At 43.2% G+C, this 24,326-nt stretch overlaps 1 protein-coding gene across 3 annotated transcripts in view; it reads right to left on the bottom strand.

The window, feature by feature from the left end:
• The window catches only part of KCTD9 (potassium channel tetramerization domain containing 9), a 458,686-nt gene that overhangs the window by 371,944 nt on the left and 62,416 nt on the right, over window positions 1–24,326 (bottom strand). For all 3 annotated transcript variants that reach the window (XM_044083151.1, XM_044083153.1, XM_044083152.1), the window contains one exon: window positions 22,544–22,640. In XM_044083151.1, the coding sequence (XP_043939086.1) occupies window positions 22,544–22,640 (97 nt within the window). The remainder of the gene's footprint in view (window positions 1–22,543; window positions 22,641–24,326) is intronic.

Here is a 24,326-nt window from a genome sequence, read left to right as displayed (position 1 = left end):
GTTAGATAAGTATATTACGCAATATCCTACCAAAGAATAACATTTTGTTTCAGTTTTACATATATATTCCTTATTGTAGATCACCGATGCAATCATTTTTGGGATTACATCCTCCCAAGGACATAGTTGACAGTTTCCAAAGCTTCAGGACACCTCCCGTGTAACCAAAGTGTTAGGAAGCTCAAGCAGAACTGATTTAAGACAAGTTTGGGCACCAAGCCATTCAGAGCTTTTCTGGCAAAGACCACACTCTTCTGAGGTTTTGGAGGACAAATGCTCAGCCTGTGCTGTTCCTTTGGGCAGGTAAGTTCACTTTGGGGGGGAGAGAGTACAGTTGTGTACACTTACCATAAATGTAGATGTTAAAGTGTATTCACTGTTGCAGTCATTACATCTGGGTTATCTGCTTGCAGGTAGCCCTCAGTCAGCCTGAGTAACGAAGTCTTGGGTACTGCGTCGGTTGCTGTCCCTTCTTCCATGACGTTAGGTCGTCAGGGGTATAAAACATGCAGCAGATGTCATTACATCAGTTTCTTACCACAGATGTCAGGTGCCCCCCTAATGGGGAGCAATTAAATAAAAAAGTACAATGATATACCTCCAACAAAAAGTCAAATACACCAAAAAGGCTTTTAAGCATAAAGGAAAGTAGAAGTACAGCCAAAAGTTATGGGTCTGGAGGGAGAGTAACCAGGACTGTAACAGTGAATACACTCAAACATCTACATTTAGGATAAGTGTATACAACTGTACTATGTTCTTCGGGTTTCACTGTTGCAGTCATTACATTTGGATAGATTCCCAAAGCTATGGTTGGTGGGAGGAGGAATTTAGATAGCATTAGGACTAGCAGCTATAAGGCCCTGCAAGACTGCAGTGGCAAAGCCAGCTCTGGATTTAGAGAAAATAGGCAAAAGATAATGCTTGGTGAAAGTATGCACAAAGCTGCAGGTAAAAGCTTCTAGTACGTCTCAGAAAGGCTGCAGAGGTAGATGCAGCCCTGGTGGAGTGATGTCTGATCCTCTGGGAGACAGGTTTTGCATGGTGCTTTATAGCAGAAATGAATGGTATGGTCTATCCATTTAGAAATGGTTTGCTTTGAAATAGCCTTCCCCTCTGCCCCTGCAACAAATGCCACCAGCAGTTGTTCAGATTTCCTTTGAGGTTTACTGCTGTCCAAGTATAATCTAAAGTTGTCTGTGCACATCTAAGGAATGCAGTATCTATTCCCCTTTGTTCTAAAGATTGGGAAAGAAGGTTGGCAAATGAATGGACTGATTAAGAGCCACACTGGATACCACCTTGGGCACGAAGGATGGATTGGTTCGGAGGGACAGCCTGTCCACATGAAAGATGCTGAAAGTCTCCATTGCCATAAGGGCCTGTAATTCAGATACCCTTCTAGCTGAAGTGATTGCTAAAAGGAAAGCAGTTTTCCAAGAAATAAAATTTTAAGTCTGCAGTAGCAGCTGGCTTGAGAGGAGGTACAATGAGTTTCTCCAAAACAAAGTTGATGTCCCAGGCTGGGGTTGGAGCTCTCCTGCGAGGTCTCAAATTTTTGGCCCCTCTGAAGATTAGCTTGAGCACTGGATGAGAGAAGAGGGGAGGTTCTGTGCTATAATAAGCTGAAATGACGGAGGCATGGACTTTAAATGGAAGAAAAAAAAAAGACAAGCCCTTCTGAAGCATCTCAGTTAAGTATTGTAAAATGTGAGGTAAATTGGGCACTACTGTGCTTATCTCTTGATCTTGGTTCCTTGCACAGAATCTTATCCATTTTTCAGCATAACATTTTCTAGTACTAGTCCTCCTTGCCTCAAACGATATCCATCACAGGTATACGGAGGGATAGTAGAGGACAAATTATGCAATTAGCCAGGCAGCAAGGTTCAGTGTTAGAAGCTGAGGGTGCAGAATCTGGTTCTCCTGCTGCAACAGGGAAGGAGTCTGAGGCAGGTGCCATGGGGATAACAGTGATGCACTGAACAGGAGGGTGTACCAGTGTTGGCATTGCCAGGTCTGGAGCAATCCAAATCATCCTTGGTTTGTCCGGTTTGATTTTTAGTAGTACTTTGGAAAGCAGAGTGGGGGGGAAGGCATAGACTGATGGGTTTCAGCTGAAGGACAGAGCATCCACTTTCCAGGCTTGCTTGTGGGGAGTCCTTGTGCAACATTTGTCCAATTGGCAGTTTGAGAAAGACAAACAGGTCTATATCTGGGCTCCCCCATTTGCTTGTCAACATGTTGAAAATCCTTCTTTTCAGTTTCCACTCATGTGGGACCATGAGGTTTTGCTTAGTCCATCTGTCACTGTATTTAAATTTTCCTGGCAGGAATTGAGCTTGTAGGTGCACTTGGTAGCACAAGGCTGTGTTCCACAATGCCATGGCTAGTCTGCAGAGGGGGCAAGAATGTGTACCCACCCTGCTCAAATACCACATAACAGTGGTGTCGTCAGTCTTTACCTAAAGTTGTCCTGGAAGAATGTTGTCCTTGAAGGCCATCAGAGCTTTCTGTACAGCTAACATTTCTTTTGGAGTGATATGCAGGTGCATTTGACTTGCGTTCCATTTGCCCTGAATGCACTTGCCTGCCAGGTGAGCTCCCATGCATAATCTGATGCATCTGTTAGGGTTTGGGCAGCAGAGGGTGGTATGAAAAGTAGTCCCTTGTTTTGGACAGCCTTTGCCCACCAAAGGAATTTTAGGCTTAGGCAGGGATAAGTAATCATTGCTTCTAGATCCTGAGAATGTTGACACCATAGGATTTTTAGATACCACTGTAGTTTCCTCATATGCAGTCTTGCATATGGAATTAGAAAAATACAAGCGGCAATGAACCCCAAGGCTTGCAGTATTTGTCTTGCAGGTAGCAGGGTTTTTGTGGCCACTTGTTTGAAGTAGGTTGTCAAAAGCATTTGTTTCTCTGGTGTGAGGCAAGCCATCTGGGAAGTTGTATTCAAGCTTGCTCCCAGGAATATAATTTGTTGACAGGGTATCAGGTGTCATTTCTTTTCGTTTATTGTGAACCCCAAACAAGTTAGAACCTTTTGTACAAAGGCCAGATGATTCTGAAGTATGTCCTGGATTTTTGCCCGACTTAGACAATCGTCCAGGTATGGATATATTTGAATATTTCATTGCCTGCAAAATGCAATAACTGGAGCTAGGCACTTTGTGAATTCCCTGGGCGCAGTAGATAAGCGAAATGGCAGTGCAGAGAAATGACAGGTGCTTATAGCCCACTTTGATGCGTAGGTATCTTTGGCAAGATTCCCCGAATGGGATGTGCAGGTACATTTCTTTTAAATCTAGTGTTGCCAACCAGGCATTTTTGTCTAGCATAGGAAGTAATTGAATAGTCAGCATCATGAATATTGGAATTTCCAAAAAGTTGTTTAGAGTAAACAGGTCCAGGATAAGACACCATGATTTGTCTTTTCTGGGTACCAGGAAAAGTATAGTAGAAACCTTGTCCCTTTTCCTCTTCCGGTACCAGTTAAATAGCCCCCATGCTTGAGAAAAAGTACTTGTTTTTGGGCCTCTATCCACCGATTTGGGGGTAGGTCCAGCCACCCGCTTGGTGTTGGCAACGTGTGGAAATGAAATCTGTATCCCTGGGACACTATTTAAAACTCATTTGTCCTGGGTAATGAGCTCCCAATTCTTTGCATGAAGAGCAATCTTTTCCCCCAAAGGGGTAGTCAGTAGTTAAGTGCTTGGAAATTTTAAACAGAAGTCTTTGAAACAGATTACCATAGGGGGTGTCTTATTACTCTCACATTTGGAAGTGGAGGCCCCCCACTGCCTAGTCCTGTGTGTCCCTAGGACTGAAACCTGGGGCTTTTGCGGTGTCTGGATTTGGCTAGGAAGACCTGGAAGGAGATGGAAAGGACCAATTCTTAGAGGGCCAGTGCCTACTAAATCTAGGAGGCTGAACTTGTAAGAAATCTTTAACAGTTTGCATAGACTTAGCTTTATCTTCCATCTTCTTAAGAACTTCTTCAGCCTTGTTGCCAAACAGGCAGTCCTGATTTTAGGCAGCATCCAACTATTTAGCTTTAACATGATCAGGCAAAGATTGCTCCTTTAACCAAGCATGCCTTCTGAGCACAGACCCAGTAACAGCAGCCCTGCAAGAGGCCTCTAATTAATCAAAACCACATTGCAAAGTATGTTTTCCAACTTGTTCAGCAGGCTGCATTAAATCCTGTAATTCTTTATTTTCCACACCATCAGGAATTAACATTTTCTGTCTAAGCAATCCAGTAACATGTTGCTGATACTTCAACATATGAAACCGGCAGTTTAAAGCCCTAGGGTCAAGGTCGCAGAAGTGTAAACCTTCTTACGCCATCTATCCAGCGCCCTGAAGTCTATCAGAAGGGTAGGATTTTTAGCAGTAGAAGCCTTAACACCCTTAGGCCACTGTGAAATGGTCTCTGGATCCGCAATAGGATTTTTAAAAAGTAACTTGTCTAACTTAGGGACCCTGAAGTGTGTCAGGTTTTCTGGGAGCAAGAGGCAAGGAATCAGGGGACAAACTTGATTCTGAAAAATCAACAATGTCTAGTACAGGAGGAATTGACTAAGGCCTATGTTGAGGTAGAAGTAAGAAATCCTCAAGCCTCTTCTGAATCAGAAAACTCCTGGCTTTACCAGTGGAAATGCTTCCTTAGAGTATGCAAGGTTTCCCTAAAAGAAAAATCCTCTGGAGGGAAAGCAGAGGGAATTGAGTCCTCTGCATTAGAATCCTCAGAAGTAGAGGAGGGTAAATCCAGATCAGAAAAAACTGAATCCTGGTCAGAAGATTCATAAACAACTCCAGTCCTAGCCCTCTTAAGAAAGGGGGGGGGGGTTGGCTACCCCCGATTAGAGTTAATAAATCTTCAGCCATTTTTGTTTTTTTAGGGAAAGAGGCCTGAGCATGTGGCCTGGGCAGTTTTTTAGGCATGGCTCGAGATTTAGGCCCAAGTGAAGGAGGTGTCGGTTTAACATGCAAGTCCATAGTCCTGAATACACCCTCAGGCGTCAGTGCCTGCAAAATGGCTCCAGACCCATCCAAGGTAGACACATCAGCAGGTTCCATAGTTGAAGCATCTCGCAGCATACCGGACTCCGAATGGGTCTCAGTAGAGGCCTGCAAATCAGAAGTAGCAAGGAGCTGCGAAAGCACCTCAGAGTACTGGTGACTGGCTTAGGAGAAGCGCCGATGGCAGTTTTGGACCTCTGACGCTGGCCTTTCTTGGCGTTTTCTGATTCCCAGTAGTCAGAAGGCTAACCGATGACATTTCTGGATAATTAGAAACTGAAATATATTATGACGATGGACAGTGCGCTTATTAAATAAAGCACAAAATAGACAGCAAGGTACGTCATGGTCAAGGCCTAGGCAAGGAATACAATACGAATGAAAATCTTAAGGTATTTGCTTTCCACAAGTAATGCAATTAACTTTTACAGACCTCTGTAAGGAGCAAGAAAGTTTCCCCACAGGGTACTTGGCTTTAGTTAAAGACTTCAGTTTTGAAATTCAAAAAAAAAATTTCAGGAGTCGGCCGACTGGCACTTAAGAACTGCTTCGGGCACTGCACAGCAAGACTGGTGTAATGGCATTGGCTGCATGTTTTATACCCCTGACGACCCGACGTCATGGAAGAAGGGACAGAAACCGACACAGAACCCAAGACTTTGTTAAATCAGGCTGACTGAGGGCTACCTGCAAGCAGATAACCCAAATGTAATGACTGCAACAGTGAAACACTAAGAACATTTTTTAATAATTGTATTACTGTTACAAAACTCCTAGCTTTAAAGTAAATTTGCCAGAGAAATTTTTTTTTGAGCTAGGAGTCTGTATTTTAATGCACGGTCAAGACAGTACTGTACTTTTAAAAACAGGCGTGTTCTTTTTTCCTGTCAGTTTAAAAGCAGTTTTAATAAACTGAAATTTTTTTCCGTAGGGGGATTGGACGTATTTTACTCTGTGAGGCTGGCAAAGTGTTTTAAACAGCTTTTTTCTGTTAGTCTGTCAAACAATTAATTTTAAAGACTTTTACCAAAAATTGTTTTATCAGGAAAGCGTTACATTTATTATCATGCAACAATAGGTCACTGTCCCAGTCGGTCCTTCTTCCAGCCACAAAGAAAAAAAAAAGTTACGAAAAGAGTTTGCAACCACAGCAGGCTAGCAAATTACATCAGCCAGTGGTGGGTGGTTCTGCTGTATCCATTAGTTAACCTCAGACCCCTTATGTTTTATCCTAGTTCCATCTGGTAAAGCACCTACAGCCACTATAGACTGGGTTAAGCCATATCTTCTGGGACTGTTGGGGTACCCTCATTGGGCAAAAAAGAGATTCTAGTCAGTCCTGGAACAGGGAACATGAAGGCTTCTTTGTTGCGTTAGAATTGTGCCCATCCCTGGGGAAACTACTGCTGCCATTAATAAAACACTGCATGTCCCATTTTTCTTGTCAAAAAAGAAAAAAAAAAAATCTGAAGATGTACCTCCTCCTCAAACTTCCTAACACAGGAGTAGTTTACTGGGTCTGGCTCTGGGTTTAATTCAGGCTACTGATCTTTCTTGTAAAGTATTTTTAAAATAAACAGGGATGCCTCCTTTTCTGATGAGAAGTAATATTCTGAACCTGGACCCAAGGATGAAGGGACAGATTGTCTTTTCAGATTTTGCCTCCCCCTGTGAGGAGTGTTTTTTTCCCCCTCAGGGTCGACTTCTCAAATGTGCCAGTATTTTCATAAGAACACTGAAGTTCTCATTCCCTAAGAAAATAGAATGAACCATTACAGAAGGAATTTCCAGAACTTGCACCCATTCCTCTGTCAACTTTGGAGGATGTGTGTTACTGCCAACAATTTTCCTGACTGCCAGCTGACCTTAAAAAGGCAGATAGGAAGCATTACATTACTCAGTCTTTTCCAGTTTTTATACAGTCAACAAACCTGATCCAGCAACTGTAGCTTCAGTTGCTGCTTTGGCTTCTAAAACACTTACCTCCCATCCTTCTACTTCTGTTATGTATGGGGGGGGGGGGGGGGGATAAGCGCATGCTTCTGCAACTTTGAGTTTCAGAAATTTGAATGGGCAGGCCCAAATGTTGAGGTTAGTCCTGACCAACTATGAATGTAGGAGGAATATTTTACCGGTTGTTTCTGGTAAAAGATGGAAAGATGCCTCCTTTCCTAAAAATGAATTACTATTCTGGATATGGACTGGAAGAATGAAGGGACAGATAAAGGATCTGGTCAGACTTCTGATTTAGACTCAGAGGAAAGCTCAGATTCCCATTATTCTTGCAAGGGGTGGGGGGTACTCTTATCAGTGTCTATTTCTAGAATGTCCCAGGGTTTTCTTAAGTAAAAAGCAATACCAAAGTACTCTGGCTAACAAGAGTTTGCAAATGACTGCAAGCCAGGAGCAGTCACTAAATCCCCAAATGACTCAAAACAGCCTGCAGGAAGGTTTGTCCCAAGTAACTGGTGTCACAATCATGGACCAAAACAAACTGTGAAAAAAATGCATTAATTGTATCCTCTGGAAAGTAATCTAGCCCAGGGAAATATCAAAGAAAATGTGCCCTTAAGAGTTAACCCAGTTACAGATTTTGTAGCTTCTGTGGACAGTGACCTAAGTTTTGACCAATGTGTCTGTTGTATGCAAGTACCTTTATACTGCACAGTTTATAAACAAAGGAATTCTGTCTAGATCTACTGATGTTATTGTCCCCCTTCACTCCTCCTTCATTAGGCCAATCAACAAATAAAATTCTCCTATTGGTACGTTTCTGTCCAGACACGTGCAATAACCAACACTCACAGATAGCTTATAAAAAAAAAGTTACAAAGCCTCAACAATATGTCCTAAACTCAAGTCTCCTGTGACTATAATCTGCATTCTACAGACTGACAAGAGTTATCCTATGTCTGGCATGCAAAGTATCCTCAGACCCAGTACGGACTGATTTACTACACATGAGCAAGTCAAACAGCATCAGCGGTCCTGTATAGGGATCTAAACCCTCCAAACCTTTCTGTAGATGCTGCAGAAGGGGACAGGCTTATCTCAGAGGATACTGCTCCTCTGGAACGGATTCCCCACTCATAAAACAAAAAGTCAATTCTTGTCCACATTCAAGCACAACTTGAATCTATGGATGCGAAACAAAATTACCCCAGAAATGTTCCCTGTACTACTAATGGGCAAAGGCATCTCCTAAATATTTTATCCCATGCATGGGTCCCCTCAAAAGATAGTTGTGGTATGAGCCCAGTTATTCTCATACGGGTAATGTATATAATTACCTACTACGTGATGGTAAGGCAAATCTTCATCCAAATTGGGTAGGTTAATTTAAGCACAAAAGTGGAAAATGGCCAAGCTTAAAATGGCCCGCAAGGGCATCTAACCTGTTTTGTTACCTATAAGGCTATTAACCATGTTATTCTATCAGGGTATGCAAATGATTCCATTGTTCTATTCATAAAATCCCAACTTAGTCAAATGCTTTCACTGCATCTAGACCCCAAAGGCAGCAATATCTTCCTAGATTCTGCTTCCCTCTGGATCATTATTGTTCTACTTAATGTTTTTAAATGTTTGCCTCCACGCCACAAAACTGCACAGATTCATAACTATCAATTTTAGCAACACTTTTTCTTTTTGCTAGTATAAACAACCACTTCATAATCATGGCATAAAACTGAAATGGGTGTATATGAAGCTGGATCTTTACCCCTTTGGGTAATGCAGCTAAAGCTGCTTTCTTACTAGATGCTGGTGTGTCTCCTCCTTTTAAAATACGACTAAAAAACAGTTTTCCAGATCTTTATCAGGTTTCTTGCCTCCCAACTTGCAAACTTCCACAGGAATACTATCTGTTCCTGTAGACTTCTCTGCAGATTGATTATACATCACTATTTTTTCATCTCTTCTCTTCCCATCTTAACTATTAGCTGTTGAACCTCATATTTAAACCTTGCCATACTAAAGTCTTATATTTTAAATTTGTGGGTTTCTTTTTTTGTTTCAACGTTCAGTTTCATATGAATTTCCATAAAAAATCCAAAATATTTCCAATACTTACAGGATGCCTGGTCATATTTCTTGTCATATGCTCCCCAATTTTGGAGACATTTACCAAGTTCTGTTGTCCAAGTCAGTCATCAAAAAAACAGTAGCTTAATAGCAGAATTTCTAAACTCCTACATATTCAAAATGCTCTTAGCACTCTGTAGTTGCTCCTCTTCATGATTTTTGAAATTTCCTTTGATCTGCCATACTTAAATCTTTTCCAGCCGCCCCCTAAATAAATTCACCATTTCTTAAACTTTTATCTTTCTGTTATATCTACCCCATTTAAACTCCATTTTCAATTTATACAACTCGCAATCAGATAATGTCCATCACCCATCCCTTAAACTCCTATATTTTTAACAGGTTCATAGGTAAGTACAGGGCAGTCTACAGACAGTTTCAAGCCTAGAGAAAAAAAATTCAAAATTCCACTATAGCCTCAAGGAGGGCAAAAGACAAAAGATTTTTGAGACTACCCTTTCGAATACCTAGGTTTATCTTGAAGGGGACAAGGGTGCTACTCTGACAGGTGCTGGAAATTTGTTCCAGAGGGGAGTGATATGTTGGGATATGAATCTATCACACTAGGTCTTATTTATCTGCCAATAAAGATTTTAGTTCATTTAACAGAGTAACTGAAGTAGCATTAGGTCTGGCAAGAACCAAGATCAAACAATGTTGGATCTTTCATTGTACAAAAGGCTAGAAACAGATCTCCATGGAGGAGTCTCTATGAGATCGGAATACAACACAGACTTGAGATCACAGACCTTTTTAGTTAAGATTCTCTGAACTCAAGTTGCGTGAAAATTTTAGATAAAAACATATTCAGTAACGGGTGTAAAGATACAAGTAAATGGGAATTGAGAATTCTTTCATCTACTGAAAATGCTTTTGAAAATCAGATGGACCACATTAAAAGGCTTTCAATACTATGGAGACATGGTCAAACAAGACATCAAAAATGCGTAGAACAAACTCAGACTTCAGAAAATTTCAGAACGCCAACCTGCACTCGCAAAACTGCTTCTGCATCGGACCATGCGGCAAAAAAGACTGAGGATATGACGTCGGTCATGCGCATTTGTACCCTGACGTCAGACTAATGCGCCTTGACCGACGTCAGCCTTATACTTTGGTATTCGGGCCGACTGGGACAGCGGACTACCCCAAGTGTTAGGACTGCAGCAATGGGAGATGGAAGAACATCACTGATTGGAGATGTGCATCTCCTGCATAAGTAGTCCATGTTTTGTTTACCAAAAAACTGCTACATTTTTATTTTACATCCAAGTTTACTCTCTAAAATCAATGGTGGAGCAATCTGTGGGTCAGTTGAAGACTGACCATCACCTACTTTACAGTCATCTGAAAAGTTAAACATAGGCTCAGACTGCTGGCATGTAGGCCTGAGAAATATGCCCAAATGGTAGACTGGCCAAAACTGAGCTGTGCAATATACCACTTGATTTTTCTTCAGAAGTGGCAACTGCTACTCTAATCACATGGGTTCTGTCCAACATCTAGTTAGCTATCCCTAGCACAAGATAAAGATTTATGCTCAAAATTTACAGCCAACAGTAATGCCTGTGTGAATGTTAATGGTCTTGGCCAGGTCTAGATATACTTTATGCACTGCGTAACCACTATCCACTTGTTACTCTTTCAAAAGACAATGAAGTCCTACATTTGTAACTTCATTAATGTCAAACTGAGGAGGGTCCTAGGTTAAGAAAATTTCAGTCTAAATTAAAGTCTGAGATAATGCATTCCATAGCTTTACATACAAGGCTAGTTAGCCTAATAGGTCTACAGTTAATAGAGTCCATGGTTGGGCCACTCATGTAATAGTATTACAATACCGTTGTTCCAGGCTTCAAGAACGCTATCAGTGGAGAGACTTAGATTAAGACAGTTTAAGTAGTGCTTTAGGAAGGCTAAACTGAACACTGAAAATCAGGCAATATTGTATGTTATGAGGTCCCATGGATGAAATTTTCCTAGTTTTTGAAAACTAGGAGAACGTATTCCATACTCATTACCTTCAACTACCACTGGGTGTAGCTAGAGCCTTTAAAAAATTAATAAAGTGGTCACCTTACAGTTCAAAACAAACACTGATATCTCTAACCATAAGTGTTAGTACATGCCAGTCAGGATAAGTTAGTCTTTACATTGGCGGCATTCTGTCTGATTTAAAATAGATTTGATATACCAAAATAAATGCAGTGATTACTTTTGTAATGCTGCATTAACAACTTACGATCTTTAACTACTCAAAAGCATAACATACTGCTACAGCACCATTTTCTTCATAAAATGGTGAGCTTTCATATAAGGCTATGCAGTTATGTCTGTGTTACCCGAATGTTGGGATATTTAGAGAAACAATAAAATTACATACCTTATATGTAGTATGGTTTTGGAATTGTTAATGCAAATATGAACAATGAATATTTGGCGTCTAGAGGCATCAGTAGGAGTTAGCTGCAGAAAAGCCTGGAGGCACACTTGGCTGCAATGAGTTAAAGGGGGTGGGGACTAGGCTGTGATTGTGGAACTGGTGACATATAACTGTGAATTGAGTAATGTTTACTAGATGGAATATTAGCCATTTCCTTTGGGTCACAGGGCACAGTATTAATGTGGACGAGCTGAAAATGTTGGATGCTAGTTTTTAACTTCCTGACAGATAACGGTAGTTATATCATTATATTATAAATCATTTTTAGTCATTACCTGCATTTTTACCTTGGTTTTTAACCAGTGCATTATCTGGAGAGTTAGTGGATATGTCACAAAGCCTTCAATTAAATATGGATGAGGTTCTTCTGAAATGACAATATGTCCAATTATTTCAACTTTGGGAATATGCAAATTCCGTCAGGAGTCCCACTTGTGAAATAAACTTTTAGAACAGTCATATTTTTTGCTTTCTAGGTTCCCAGACACTGCCACTATTTTAAATAAAGTTCTAGTTCCCAACTAGAAGTAATTTAGACTGCTAAAAGTAGATTTCTCTCAAAATTGTATATTGTTCTGTAACAGCAAACTTGGCGGGATACAAATACAACCCAGTGTAATCGTCCTCCTTTGCAAACAGCCCTTAACTACATCAAATTTCTACCATTATAGCCTTTTTCCCTTCTATCACTATTGGACCCACTAGCAAATCAGTAATATTACTCCTCTCTTCCTCAGTCCCCGATATTCTAAATAGCCATCCTGAATTTGTCAAAATTCACATGCCGATTTCTCTCCAAATTTATCTTCTATTCACTCCCTGCATTTTCTTAATTCAGTACTCTTGTACTGGCCTGCAATAGTCATACTATCTTGTAATGTAAATGGTAATAGTAGCCATTATGATAAAGTGCTACTGTCCCCACCTATTATGCATGAATGTGCATTTCCATCTTAAATTCACACACCATGTCTGGCAGACTTATTTTACACAGTTCTCATCTCCATTTAAACCTGTGCCACTCCCCCCCCCCCCCCCAAGGTTTTTACTTTAATGAAAAAACTAACAAAAAACTAAATACATACATTTTCTTAACATCCCTTTCCCTACTAACTTAGTAAAAAACAAAACTAAGTTAATCTTCAAACAATGAAGTTTAAAATCTATAGACTGGAAATGTCTCAAATCAACAGCTACACCCACAGGCATAACCTAGTCTACAATTAAGGCTATCCACACTTAAGCACATTTACGAGCCTATGTTACCAATTACACTGAATGTTGTCTTTTCTTATGTCTATTTCCCTCCTAGATGTGAAAAAAAGCTTGCATGCTTTCAGAAGACATTAAACAACCAGCCTTAAGAAAAAAGTGCATTCGCTACTTGTAAACAACCAAATTATGCACAGTTATTCTAAATGCATTGAAGTAATAATGCTGTTGGGTGAAGTTCTTTTTCACTACCAGTAACACTAAACTTAACTTTTCACTGTATTGCTTGCCATCAACTTAAAATTTTGCACTTTCCTCAAAGGATTCCAGAACTGAAGTTCTACCTGCAGACAGCTCAGTTCCAAATAGTCAACAAGGAGGAAGTTTCTAGACTTTGCAAATGCATCAAAGGAGTCTTTGTGTAGTCTGTTATGAATGAAACCGAATTCTCCTAGCCAATTTTCTTCAGCCACAGTTTGTCTGCCATTGACAGCATTTGCAAATAGAAAAAAAACAATATTTTCAGATAAAGTAATTTGGCATTTTCATAACAACTTTCATTGTGGTCTTATTTTTCAAGTCTATCTGCTTACAACAATCATTGTTATAGCAAAAGCCAAGGACTTTATATAAAGACAGGTGTATAGATTTTAGACTAAAGGAAATTCTTTAATTCTACATATTAAAATAAGTAGAATTTTACATTCCACCCCAAACAGCCGAACAATTCCAGTACTCTAACTTTAACAAAGGCTGTACAGAAGAAACTTAAAGCCTATATTACAAGAAATGACAAATATTTTAACTTTAAGTCACTGAAAGAGACTCCCTCATTTAAAATACTCCTGCGTTACAATAAGACATGCTGTTTGCATCATGAAGTGCTGTATATAAAATACCAACAAACAAAACGTATTTGTTACTTTCCTCCATGTCCTTCTAAACAAACAGCAAACTGGGTATTTGCTTTACAGTTCACCCAAAATTTTAACAAAGTCAGCCAAAAATCATTTTTTTTGCAACTTTATTGCAAAGCCACATTTCAAAAAAAGGTGGATGCTTTACAGTCTTCCATTTACAAATTATGTCAGTGTTGTTGGTCTTTTTCCTGATCATTTACATCTCCCAGCACAAGACACTGGTTCAAGTCTAAGGTACCCCCGATTCTTCTGAGGAGCTTTTTCCTTTGGGGCAATGGAAAAGGTTTTACTGGCAGTTTGTTTTAGTCAAGTGTCAAAAGAAATGAGAAAAAGAAGATATGTACTCATCATAACGTTCCATCTGGAGTAGGTAACTTCTATTTGTCAGCAACCTGTGGATATTGGATCCGTCCTGGATCAGAGCTGGCAGCTGTCCAAGCTAGAGATCAGAGCTCCAAGCTCCTCCCCTTATCCATACCACCATGCTACCTCCCTCCTAGTCCTCAGATTGAGTTTGCCTAATTACTACACAACACCAAGACAAACACCTGAACATCCTAACCAGATTCATACCAGGACTGAATCATTCTATCATTCGGGTAACGAAAGCCAGGTTTGGGGGAAGGGGGGGGGTGGTTTGCTGACAAATGAAGTTACCTACTCAGATGGAATGTTATGTGAAGTAGTTAACTTAATGTGAAGTAGTTAACTTCATTTGATCAGCAACCTGTGGGACAGAGTTCCCAGTTAACAAAAAATTTGGGAGGTAAAGGAAAAATATTCCAGAGCACTGCAGAGCCAAAGGCCGCCCTCCCTCTGGATATCAGATCTAATTTAGAATGCGAAATAACGGTTTGAGATGAAGCCCAAGTAACCGCAGAACTGATGTTATCCAAAGGAACTCTTAACCAAAACGCAGCAGAGATGGCCACAGAATGGGTAGAATGAGCATGAACCCCCAAGGGCTCCGGCCGACCAGAAATTGTGTGTGTGAGCAAAATGCAGTGAGGTATCCATCTAGCTAGAGTCACCCATGTTACTGGCTTACCCAAGAATTGCTTAACGAAGGAAACTAAGAGCTATGACTTCCAAGAGGCAGCTGTTCTGTGCAAGTAAAAGCGCAATTGTCTATGCACATCTAATGAATGTAGTCTGTACTCCCCCTTGTGCTGATAGTTAGGGAAGAAAACAGGCAGATGAATGGATTGGTTTACGTTAGCCTCGGAAGCCACTTTAGGTAAGTATTAGTCCTGAGAGATACCCTGTCCTTATTGAAGACAAGATACGTGGGTTTACTACGAAGCTCAGATACCCCTCTAGCTGAGGTAATAAGTTTTCCAAGACAAGAACTTTAAGTCAACAGAAACTGCAGGCTCAAAGGGTGGACCAGTTAGAGCCTGAAGAACTCAGGTTAGGTCCCATGGAGGAACCGCATTCTTGACAGGTCTTAATAGAAAGGTGCCCTTTCAGAAGGTCTTACAGATCTTAGTGGAAGCTGAAGGACCAAGATTGTAACCGATGTGGAAGTGGGAAATGGCCATTTAAACCTTCACAGTAGAACTGGCCCCTTGATGAAAAATGTGAGATAGAAATTAAAGTACTGCTGGAATGAAAAAAAGGTCCAAATTCATACAGCAGGCCCAGATGGAAAAACATTTCCATTTACTGTGTTAGACCTTCCAGGTAAAAGGCTTATGTGCCGCCACCAGGATGGATTTAACTGCGGACGAGATACCGAGAGAATCCTAGCCACTAACAGAACTGGATCACCCAAGCAGAGAGCTTGACGAGGCCAGAATGGGACTAGGAGGATAACCTTGCTCCCCAACAAACGAGCTTTCTGTAAGAATTTTGTCATTAACGGGAGAGGAGGATAAGCATAAAGACTGGATGGACAAGCATGAACTAGAGCGTTTCTGCGGCTCTCCCACGGCGGGGAAATTAGAGCGAAAAACTTGCTGCACTTTGCGTTTGAAGGCAATGCGAAGAGATCGCAGCAAGGTTGACCCCATTTGAGGAAGATCTGTTTTGCTACCAAGGCGTTCAGAGACCACTCATAAGGCAAGAGGATAGTTACTCAGCTTGTCCACTAAAATGTTGGCCCGACCCATAACGTGCGTTGCTAGCAGAAAATGGTTGTTGGATATCGCCCACTCCCAAACTCTCATGGCCTCTCGGCCAAAAGGGCAAGACCTGGTCCCCCCCCCGTTTATGTACCAGACCACTGACATGTCTGAATTGCAATAGTCCCTGGATGAAGAAGAGCATGGAGAGCTTGCAACACTAGACGCACTGCCCTCATCTCCAGAACATTGATATGCAGAATGGTCCGAGTCGACGTGCCTTGGACAGTTCTGGCCATGCAATGCCCCACCCACCCCACCCCAAGCAAGAAGAGTCTGTGATCACCGTGGCTTGGGGTTGAGGCATCAAAAACTGCCACCCTTCCAGAAGTTCTCAGGAACGGAGCCACCAAAGTAGGGAGTCCCTGCAGACTTTGCTGAGGGGAATCGGGGAGTCCAACGGATGTCGAAGGATGGACCTGGGCCTGTAAGGTCCATTGAAGAACCCTCATGTTCAAGAAGGCTAGGGGTGAAAAGCTGATAGCCGCTGCCATGGACCCTATGGTCTCAGGACTAATTCCACTGGTGGGGCCACAGATTGCAGAAGTGCTAAGACGTGGAGTTGCGGAGTCTGATGTCAAGAAGGCCTTGGACTGAAGTGCGTCTATTCTGGTCCCTATGAAGTCCAGGACCTGAACAGGTTGAAGGGACGATTTTTTTAACTTAGTGATCCCCAACTGGTGGGCCAACAGCAGGAAGCAATCCCTGGCCGAGCATAGTAGATGCCTGGTGGGGGCAGCGAGGAGCCAGTCATCCAGGTAAGGAAAGACCTATATTCCCTGAAGCCTCAGGTGGGCCGCTACAACTGCCATGACCTTTGTGAACATCCTGGGGGCTGTGGTGAGGCCGAAAGGGAGGACCCTAAACTGATAATGACTGGCCCCCAACTGAAAGCAGAGAAACCTCCTGATCGCCTGTCCATGAGAATGTAGTAGTATGCATCCTTGAGGTCTATGGAGCACATCCAGTCCTCCTGCAGAAGGGGGAGAATAGATTGAAGAGTGACCATCCGGAATTTCTCTTTGGCAATGAACAGGTTCAATGTAGGCAGGTCGAGAATTGGTCTCAAATCTCCAGTCTTTTCTGGCACCAAAAAGAACCTGGAGTCACTGCCTGACCCATATTTGCCTGTGTGTGTGTGTGGGGGGGGGGGTGCCGCCTCCTCCCCCTGACTGGGTGGAACATCGGGGAGGCGCCTCAACTGAGGGGGAAAATTTATGAAGGGTAATAGAGTAACCTCTGGATATTTGGAGCACTCTGCGATCTGTCGTGATGGACTCCCAATGTGCTAGGTGTTCCAAGAAACACCACCGCCCCCCCACCCCCGACTGCCTCCAGAGAGGAGCAGTCAAGCAACCCCTCAAGGTTGCTGCATGGGTCGGTAAAAAGGTTCCCTCGACCCGAAATTCTTCAGGCCTCCTCTGCCTCCGGGCCGGTGTCCCCCTTGTCCTCCCCTGCCTCTGAAGGACGAAAGGTCTGGAGTTTAACAGAACTGCTGAGATTTCCGGAACCACATCTTTTGTCCTCTCTGGTTCTTGGAAAAGGTTCCTGGAAAAGGACCTTTGAGGAGCCGAGAAGCGGATTCAGATGGCAGACAGCTTCTCACCTTCTTTCTTGCTCTGGAGCAGCATATCGCGGACAGTCTTGCCCAACAGCTTAGAATAGTCAAAGGGAGCATTTGCGAAGGACGCCTTGAAGGGTTCCGCAAAGTCAGAGCCAGGAGTCACGCTGTAAGGCGATGCCTGCTCTGCTGGTTCTAGCTGCCCCCTCTGGGGCATGGGAGAGAAGCCGCATAGATGTGTTGGATATCGATTTTAGAGTGGCCATGCGAGCAGAGAAAGTTAGTTTGTCCTCGGCAGACACGGACTCCGGGGGAGACCCAGCATACTCTTACTACATCCCGCTGAAGCCTACTCACGTGTGCCAAGTAATTAGGTGCCCTTATGGAAAAGGTGGCTGAAGCAAACATCCGCTTTCCGATTATATCCATCATCCGAGACTCCTTGTTGGGGGGATGGACCGCGGAACTATCCTGTGCCAGTTCCCTCTTGGTGGCAGCAACTACCATGGCATCTACAGGGAAACCTTAACTCCACGTTGCCTTGTCTGTCGGGGGACTAAGGATCTTACCTGGTCTCCTGGGGATTGGCTCTAGTGTGTCCAACTCCTTCCATGCCCTGATAGTAATTAGGTCAGCCAGAGGGGACACCCAAGAGGTAGACGGGGACCTGCTTCAAACACCTCCAGAAACACTGACTCATCCAAGGAAGGTTTCTAGACTGATCACCCCCCTCTAATGTGCATCTCCATAATGTCTCTAAAAGAGACATCCTCGGGGGGGGGGTGACCTGGGGGAACATTCCCCTTCCTCCAGGTCAGTGTCTTCCATGAGGGACTCTGGGGGAGTCCAAGTGCCTCCTCTTACACATTCATTTGTGAGGGACCTCCTTGGCAGGACTGTCGGAAGAGGGCTCACCAACGGGGTCAGGCTCCTCTACAGGAACTAGCTGGGGCGTAGACGCAGTTGTTCCTGGGGCCGGATGATGAAGACAGGCCCATCTGCGAGGGAATGGTGGGTGGATCCGTAGCACAAGCCGGGGACCTCAAAACCCGCGAGAGGAACCTCTCAACCACGTCGAAAGCCAAAGTGAACCACTCTCCCTGGGATCCAAGAGCAGCCCCCTCAGATCACACGTGTGGATCGGCACCGAAGCTATCGGACCCGAAAGGGATGAGTGATCCAACTGCATCTGAGCTGAAGACACATTCACCCTCTGGATCAGAGGCTCGGCTCACGGCCCCAAGAGCTCAGATCCAAAAAAGGACACTATAAACCCAAAGCTAAGACAGGAGAAGTAGCGATTACTATAGGTGCAGACTCCCCGGTTCTGAGGCTACTCTGATCCGACCGCTCTGAAACCTGATAATGGATCAGTGAAGGAGCAATAGGGGCAAAGAAGGGGGCCAAGCTCCCCCCCCCCCCGGGGGGGGGGGGAGGCAAGACACTCCCATCTGCATCTCGGCCTAAGGAAGCGACGCATCATCCAGTCCATGTCAGAAAGGCTTCTCGCAGACCTAGAAAAAGGCCACAGAGGCTGGCCGGGAAGGCCACCTCGAAGACCTCAAAGGTGGCTGGGGCTCCTCCGGCAAGAAACATGGGGAACGGAGCCGAGAGGGGAAGACCTGGGAACCTTCAAGGGAGACTAAAGCTGCTTAGCTGGTGGGGCCCAAGGGGGCCGAGTCGGCCTGCCGCTTGTGGCTCCTATGCCTCTCCCAGTCTTTGTCTCTCTCTTTTCTTTCTAGGGTCCCTCTCTCCCTGGGACACAGTGGGAGGTTTATTCCCAGCCAGGGGAGCAGGAACCGTTGGCTTTACAGCCGTGACTGGCGCCACTGAGGGAGAGGAGGAAGAAGTAGAATCCGCGGGTAACAGGCCCGCTAAGATTAACTTGTTCCTCCGGTCTCTCAGAGCCCGGGGGTTAAAGGTAGCACATATGTGGCAGCCTTTTGACACATGTGCAAACCCCAGGCAAAGAACGCACTGAGTGTGGCCATCGGCTGGGGACAGCTTATGGCCACTGAGCATTTGGAAACAAAAGCCTTAGGGCCTTCTGCCATGTCTACACACTCACATTCCCTAACACACAGGGAAGGGGAATACACTAAAGTTACAATAAACTAAACTAAGGGATCAACTATACCGACACACCAACAGACAAGAGACAGAGACACACACACACACCAACAGACAAGAGACAGAGACACACACACACACCAACAGACAAGAGACAGACAGAGACACACACACACACCAACAGACAAGAGACAGACAGAGACACACACACACACCAACAGACAAGAGACAGACAGAGACACACACACACCAACAGACAAGAGACAGACAGAGACACACACACACCAACAGACAAGAGACAGACAGAGACACACACACACCAACAGACAAGAGACAGACAGAGACACACACACACCAACAGACAAGAGACAGACAGAGACACACACACACCAACAGACAAGAGACAGACAGAGACACACACACCAACAGACAAGAGACAGACAGAGACACACACACCAACAGACAAGAGACAGACAGACACACACACACCAACAGACAAGAGACAGACAGACAGACACACACACCAACAGACAAGAGACAGACAGACAGACACACACACCAACAGACAAGAGACAGACAGACAGACACACACACCAACAGACAAGAGACAGACAGACAGACACACACACCAACAGACAAGAGACAGACAGACACACACACCAACAGACAAGAGACAGACAGACAGACACACACACCAACAGACAAGAGACAGACAGACAGACACACACACCAACAGACAGAGACAGACACACACACACACACCAACAGACAGAGACAGACACACACACACCCCAACAGACAGAGACAGACACACACACACCCCAACAGACAGAGACAGACACACACAGACGCCAACAGACAGAGACAGACACACACACACCCCAACAGACAGAGACAGACACACACCCCCCAACAGACAGAGACACACACACACCCCGACAGAGACACACACACACACACACACCCCGACAGAGACACACACACACACCCCGACAGAGACACACACACACACACCCCGACAGAGACACACACACACACACACCCCAACAGACAGAGACACACACAGACACACACCCCAACAGACAGAGACACACACAGACACACACCCCAACAGACAGAGACACACACAGACACACACCCCAACAGACAGAGACACACACAGACACACACCCCAACAGACAGAGACAGAGAGACACACACACACACCCCAACAGACAGAGACACACACACACACACACACACACACCCCAACAGACAGAGACACACACACACACCCCAACAGACAGAGACACACACACACACACACACCCCAACAGACAGAGACACACACACACACACCCCAACAGACAGAGACACACACACACACACACACACACCCCAACAGACACACACACACCCCAACAGACAGACACACACACACACACCCCAACAGACACACACACACACACACACACACACACCAACAGACACACACACACACACCAACAGACACACACACCAACAGACACACACACCAACAGACACACACACCAACAGACACACACACCAACAGACACACACACCAACACACACACACACACACACACACACACACACACACACACACACACACACACACACACCCCAACAGACACACACAGACTTTAAATTGGTAAAATGTTAGAGAAAATTCCTATCCTTATCTTACCTAATCGCAAGGAGCTAGTCACTCATGCTTATAGAAGCCACGGCAAACGAGATCCGAGGCCTGGAAGGAGGTAGCAGCGTATTATGAGCAAGGGGAGGAGCTCAGATCTCTAGCTTGGAAAGCTGCTGGCTTGAATCAAAGACGGATCAGATACACAAAGGCTGCTGATCAAATGAAGTTAACTACTTCAGATGCAGAGTTACCTTCCGCTTACTATCTCACTTTGTTAGATAAACTTAATTTCCTTCTTAACCTGTTCTGCATTAAAAACATCTTTAATCCTCCAGTAGCAAGCACTTTTGAAGACAGCTGGACACAACACCTTGAATCTCACACTTGCCTTTTGATATTGTCCGATTGCTGAATTTGCCTCTTTTGCCAGAAGTTTAGTTAAAGTTTCCACAAAGTCTACTAGCTACAATTTTTAACATGCTTCCTGTCAATGTTGTCAGATTAAACTCCTCCAAGCTGGTATGACTGCATCTCAACTTTTACAGGTATTTCCTTTCTCATGGCCAGGTTCGGAGTACACCCTCAATACGTCCTTTTTGATTACCAAATACTGCTGTGAACACCAGTCCAGTTTTTAAATTTGTGCTTTCATAGAATATGAATATAATCTTTGTCTTTCAGTTTTTGTGGTACAGCAGCAACACTCGGGTCTTCTGTGCATGCACCGTCTTAAGTTTTTAAAACGGCCCTTGTTCTGAAGCCTAATTCTAGCCAGCCTTTTCTTAAATTTAACCCATTGATTTTTGCAGTTTTATCAATTCTGAATAGGTAAAGCTTCTAATTTTCCCCAACCTTTTGTTATTTAAGTTGACATTTGCCTTCAGTGTTTCAATTTAAACTCCTTTCCGGTACATGTGATTTGTTTCCTCCACTGTTCTAGAAAACATTTAACTGCTTTTTGCTTAACAGCTGTAGGATTCCTCCCAGTGTGCTCTCTCAACCTTTGACCTTTTCTGGTAGACTCTCTTTCAGGTTTTCCAAAGGTCTTCTTTGCTGGTATCCAGGCAATGTACCAAATTTTCATCAAGGAAACAATTTCACTAGCCCTATTTTCCCAGCTTCTGTTTTCACAAGGAGACTTAAAATTAAGCTGTTGATCAGTATGCATCCATGTCAGAAGTTACCAGCAGTTCTATAGGCTATAGCAAGATAAGCCTGCACAAACAGGTGAAGTTAAAAAAAAAAAAAAAGTCGGAACATACCTTTTGTTACAAACTGAGCACTTTCAAAATTAATTTTTTTTTTTAGTTAAGGAATGTTTTCTATACACAAACTGTAAAATACAACCAGAACAGACTAAACAAATGCATTTAAAATAAACAGAACAGTATTCTCACACTTAATTGAAGTATAGTAAGCAACCACATAAATTACTCCAAAAAAAACAGTAAGATTCTTCACCGTGTTGTTGTGAAATATCGACCACCAACATTTAGCGTCAACCAATCAGTATGTGCTCCCGACAGCTCCTGAACTGCCCTTGTCTCACTCTGAGGATCTACAGTCAAAAGAAAGTAAAGGGTAAGCTAAACATGCATGCATATTTATCCTCTTTAGTCACATGATCTGTTCCTTTTACAAGAGCATGCAGCTTGTCATACACACAGATAGTATAGGCAACACCTAACTCACAAAGTAAGCTTTTTCAACACTGCAGGTCAGACAATGCCTATCAAGTTTTCACTTATTACACAAATGTCACTATGTACAACAATGAATCAAGATTATGGAGTTAAATACTTTGAAAGAGAATGACTTTTTAAGTCATGGTGTGTTCAAGCCATCAAAAGTGATTGACCCATGTACACAACTAGCCTCAGTACTTTTGAATTATGTCAGCTCAGAGGAAGAATTTGTGCATTTTTTTTTTGTCCAATCCTCATCAGATTTTAAAGCCCACTACTGCAAGACTGCTCTGTAAGACACTATTCCTACTTCTCCATAGAGCAAATGTAGAATGAACTTCAATTATTCTTTATTTCTCTACATAATTCTTAGTCTACTCTTCAAAGCCTCTAAAAACTCAGAGCTCCTGCCTGCCTGCTGCTCTAAGCAGTGCTCATCACTGCATTTCCTGGAGAGATTTACATAAACAAAAACTGGAGACTAGCCATCCTGATAACACTATCCACATCAAAAAACATTCTTAAATGCTTCAGCCAAACACTTCTGGTTCTCCTTTCTATTATAGCCACCATTGCTAGTACTCACTTTAATATGGGTGATAACCTTCAACACCACCATTCCTCGTGTGCAACACCCAGAGATAAATCAGAAGTATTACTTGGTTTACAACCTGCAAGTATGACTTCATTATCCACATAAGAAATCAATCTGTCCTGCCTGCAATGTTACTTCGATAAAAATTGTAAGAGTGAAATTGTCATCAAGTCATCTACTTACATATTGTATAATATCACTCTCCTCCTCAAGTCTTCCCATACACTATGTCTCAAAACTCTTAGCTCAATATTTTGTTTTAAAGGAGTAGAAATTTCAAGTCACACCCCCCTTCATACCAGCTATAACAAACCTCCCCAGATTCATAGCTGTGCATTCCACTAGTAAGTTGCATCAACATTTCCTAATTCTACTAAGAGCTACTGCAGTTGAGATTTTTTTTTTTTTTTTTACTTTGGTTTTAATACATTACCGAATTGTATATTTTGATGGAAGACAAATGCTCAATATAACTAATACATCAGCTTCCCAACTTTCTAAACAAGCTCTAGATCCTATCTTTAACCTGTAGGCTTATTTCCACTCAAGAACCAACATTAACCCCATACATACCTGAATTGGTAATTTTTTTCTGACCCCCCCACCCAAACAACTTAAACATGTAGCCTTACTGGCTATAACTGATCCACTAGTGCAAACAACCTGAGGAAGGGGTCTTTTTTTTTGGGGGGGGGGGGGATACCACACATCAGTAACCACATCTTACATTAAAATGTAAGGTGAGGCAAGATTTAGTCTCCTGGTCATCAATACATTTGGTTGACTAAATATTAAGTAGTTCATCTGCTTGACAGACAGTGCTGTCTACCTTATGTTCCAACAAGCAAGGACTTATCCTCGTCAGCACTGTTGTGCGATCCTGGAGTTGAAAATAAACAAGCAGCAGGGGGTGTGGGGGTGCAGGGGGGGGCAGAGCCACCCTGCAAAACTCACTGTTAGTTTG

The sequence above is a fragment of the Protopterus annectens genome, chromosome 9.part0 (genome assembly GCF_019279795.1).
Source record: "Protopterus annectens isolate FY-2018-M chromosome 9.part0, PAN1.0, whole genome shotgun sequence".
Lineage (NCBI taxonomy): Eukaryota > Metazoa > Chordata > Ceratodontiformes > Protopteridae > Protopterus > Protopterus annectens.
The sequence above is the reverse complement of the archived record's forward strand: the minus strand, read 5'-3'. Positions and strand labels throughout refer to the sequence as shown.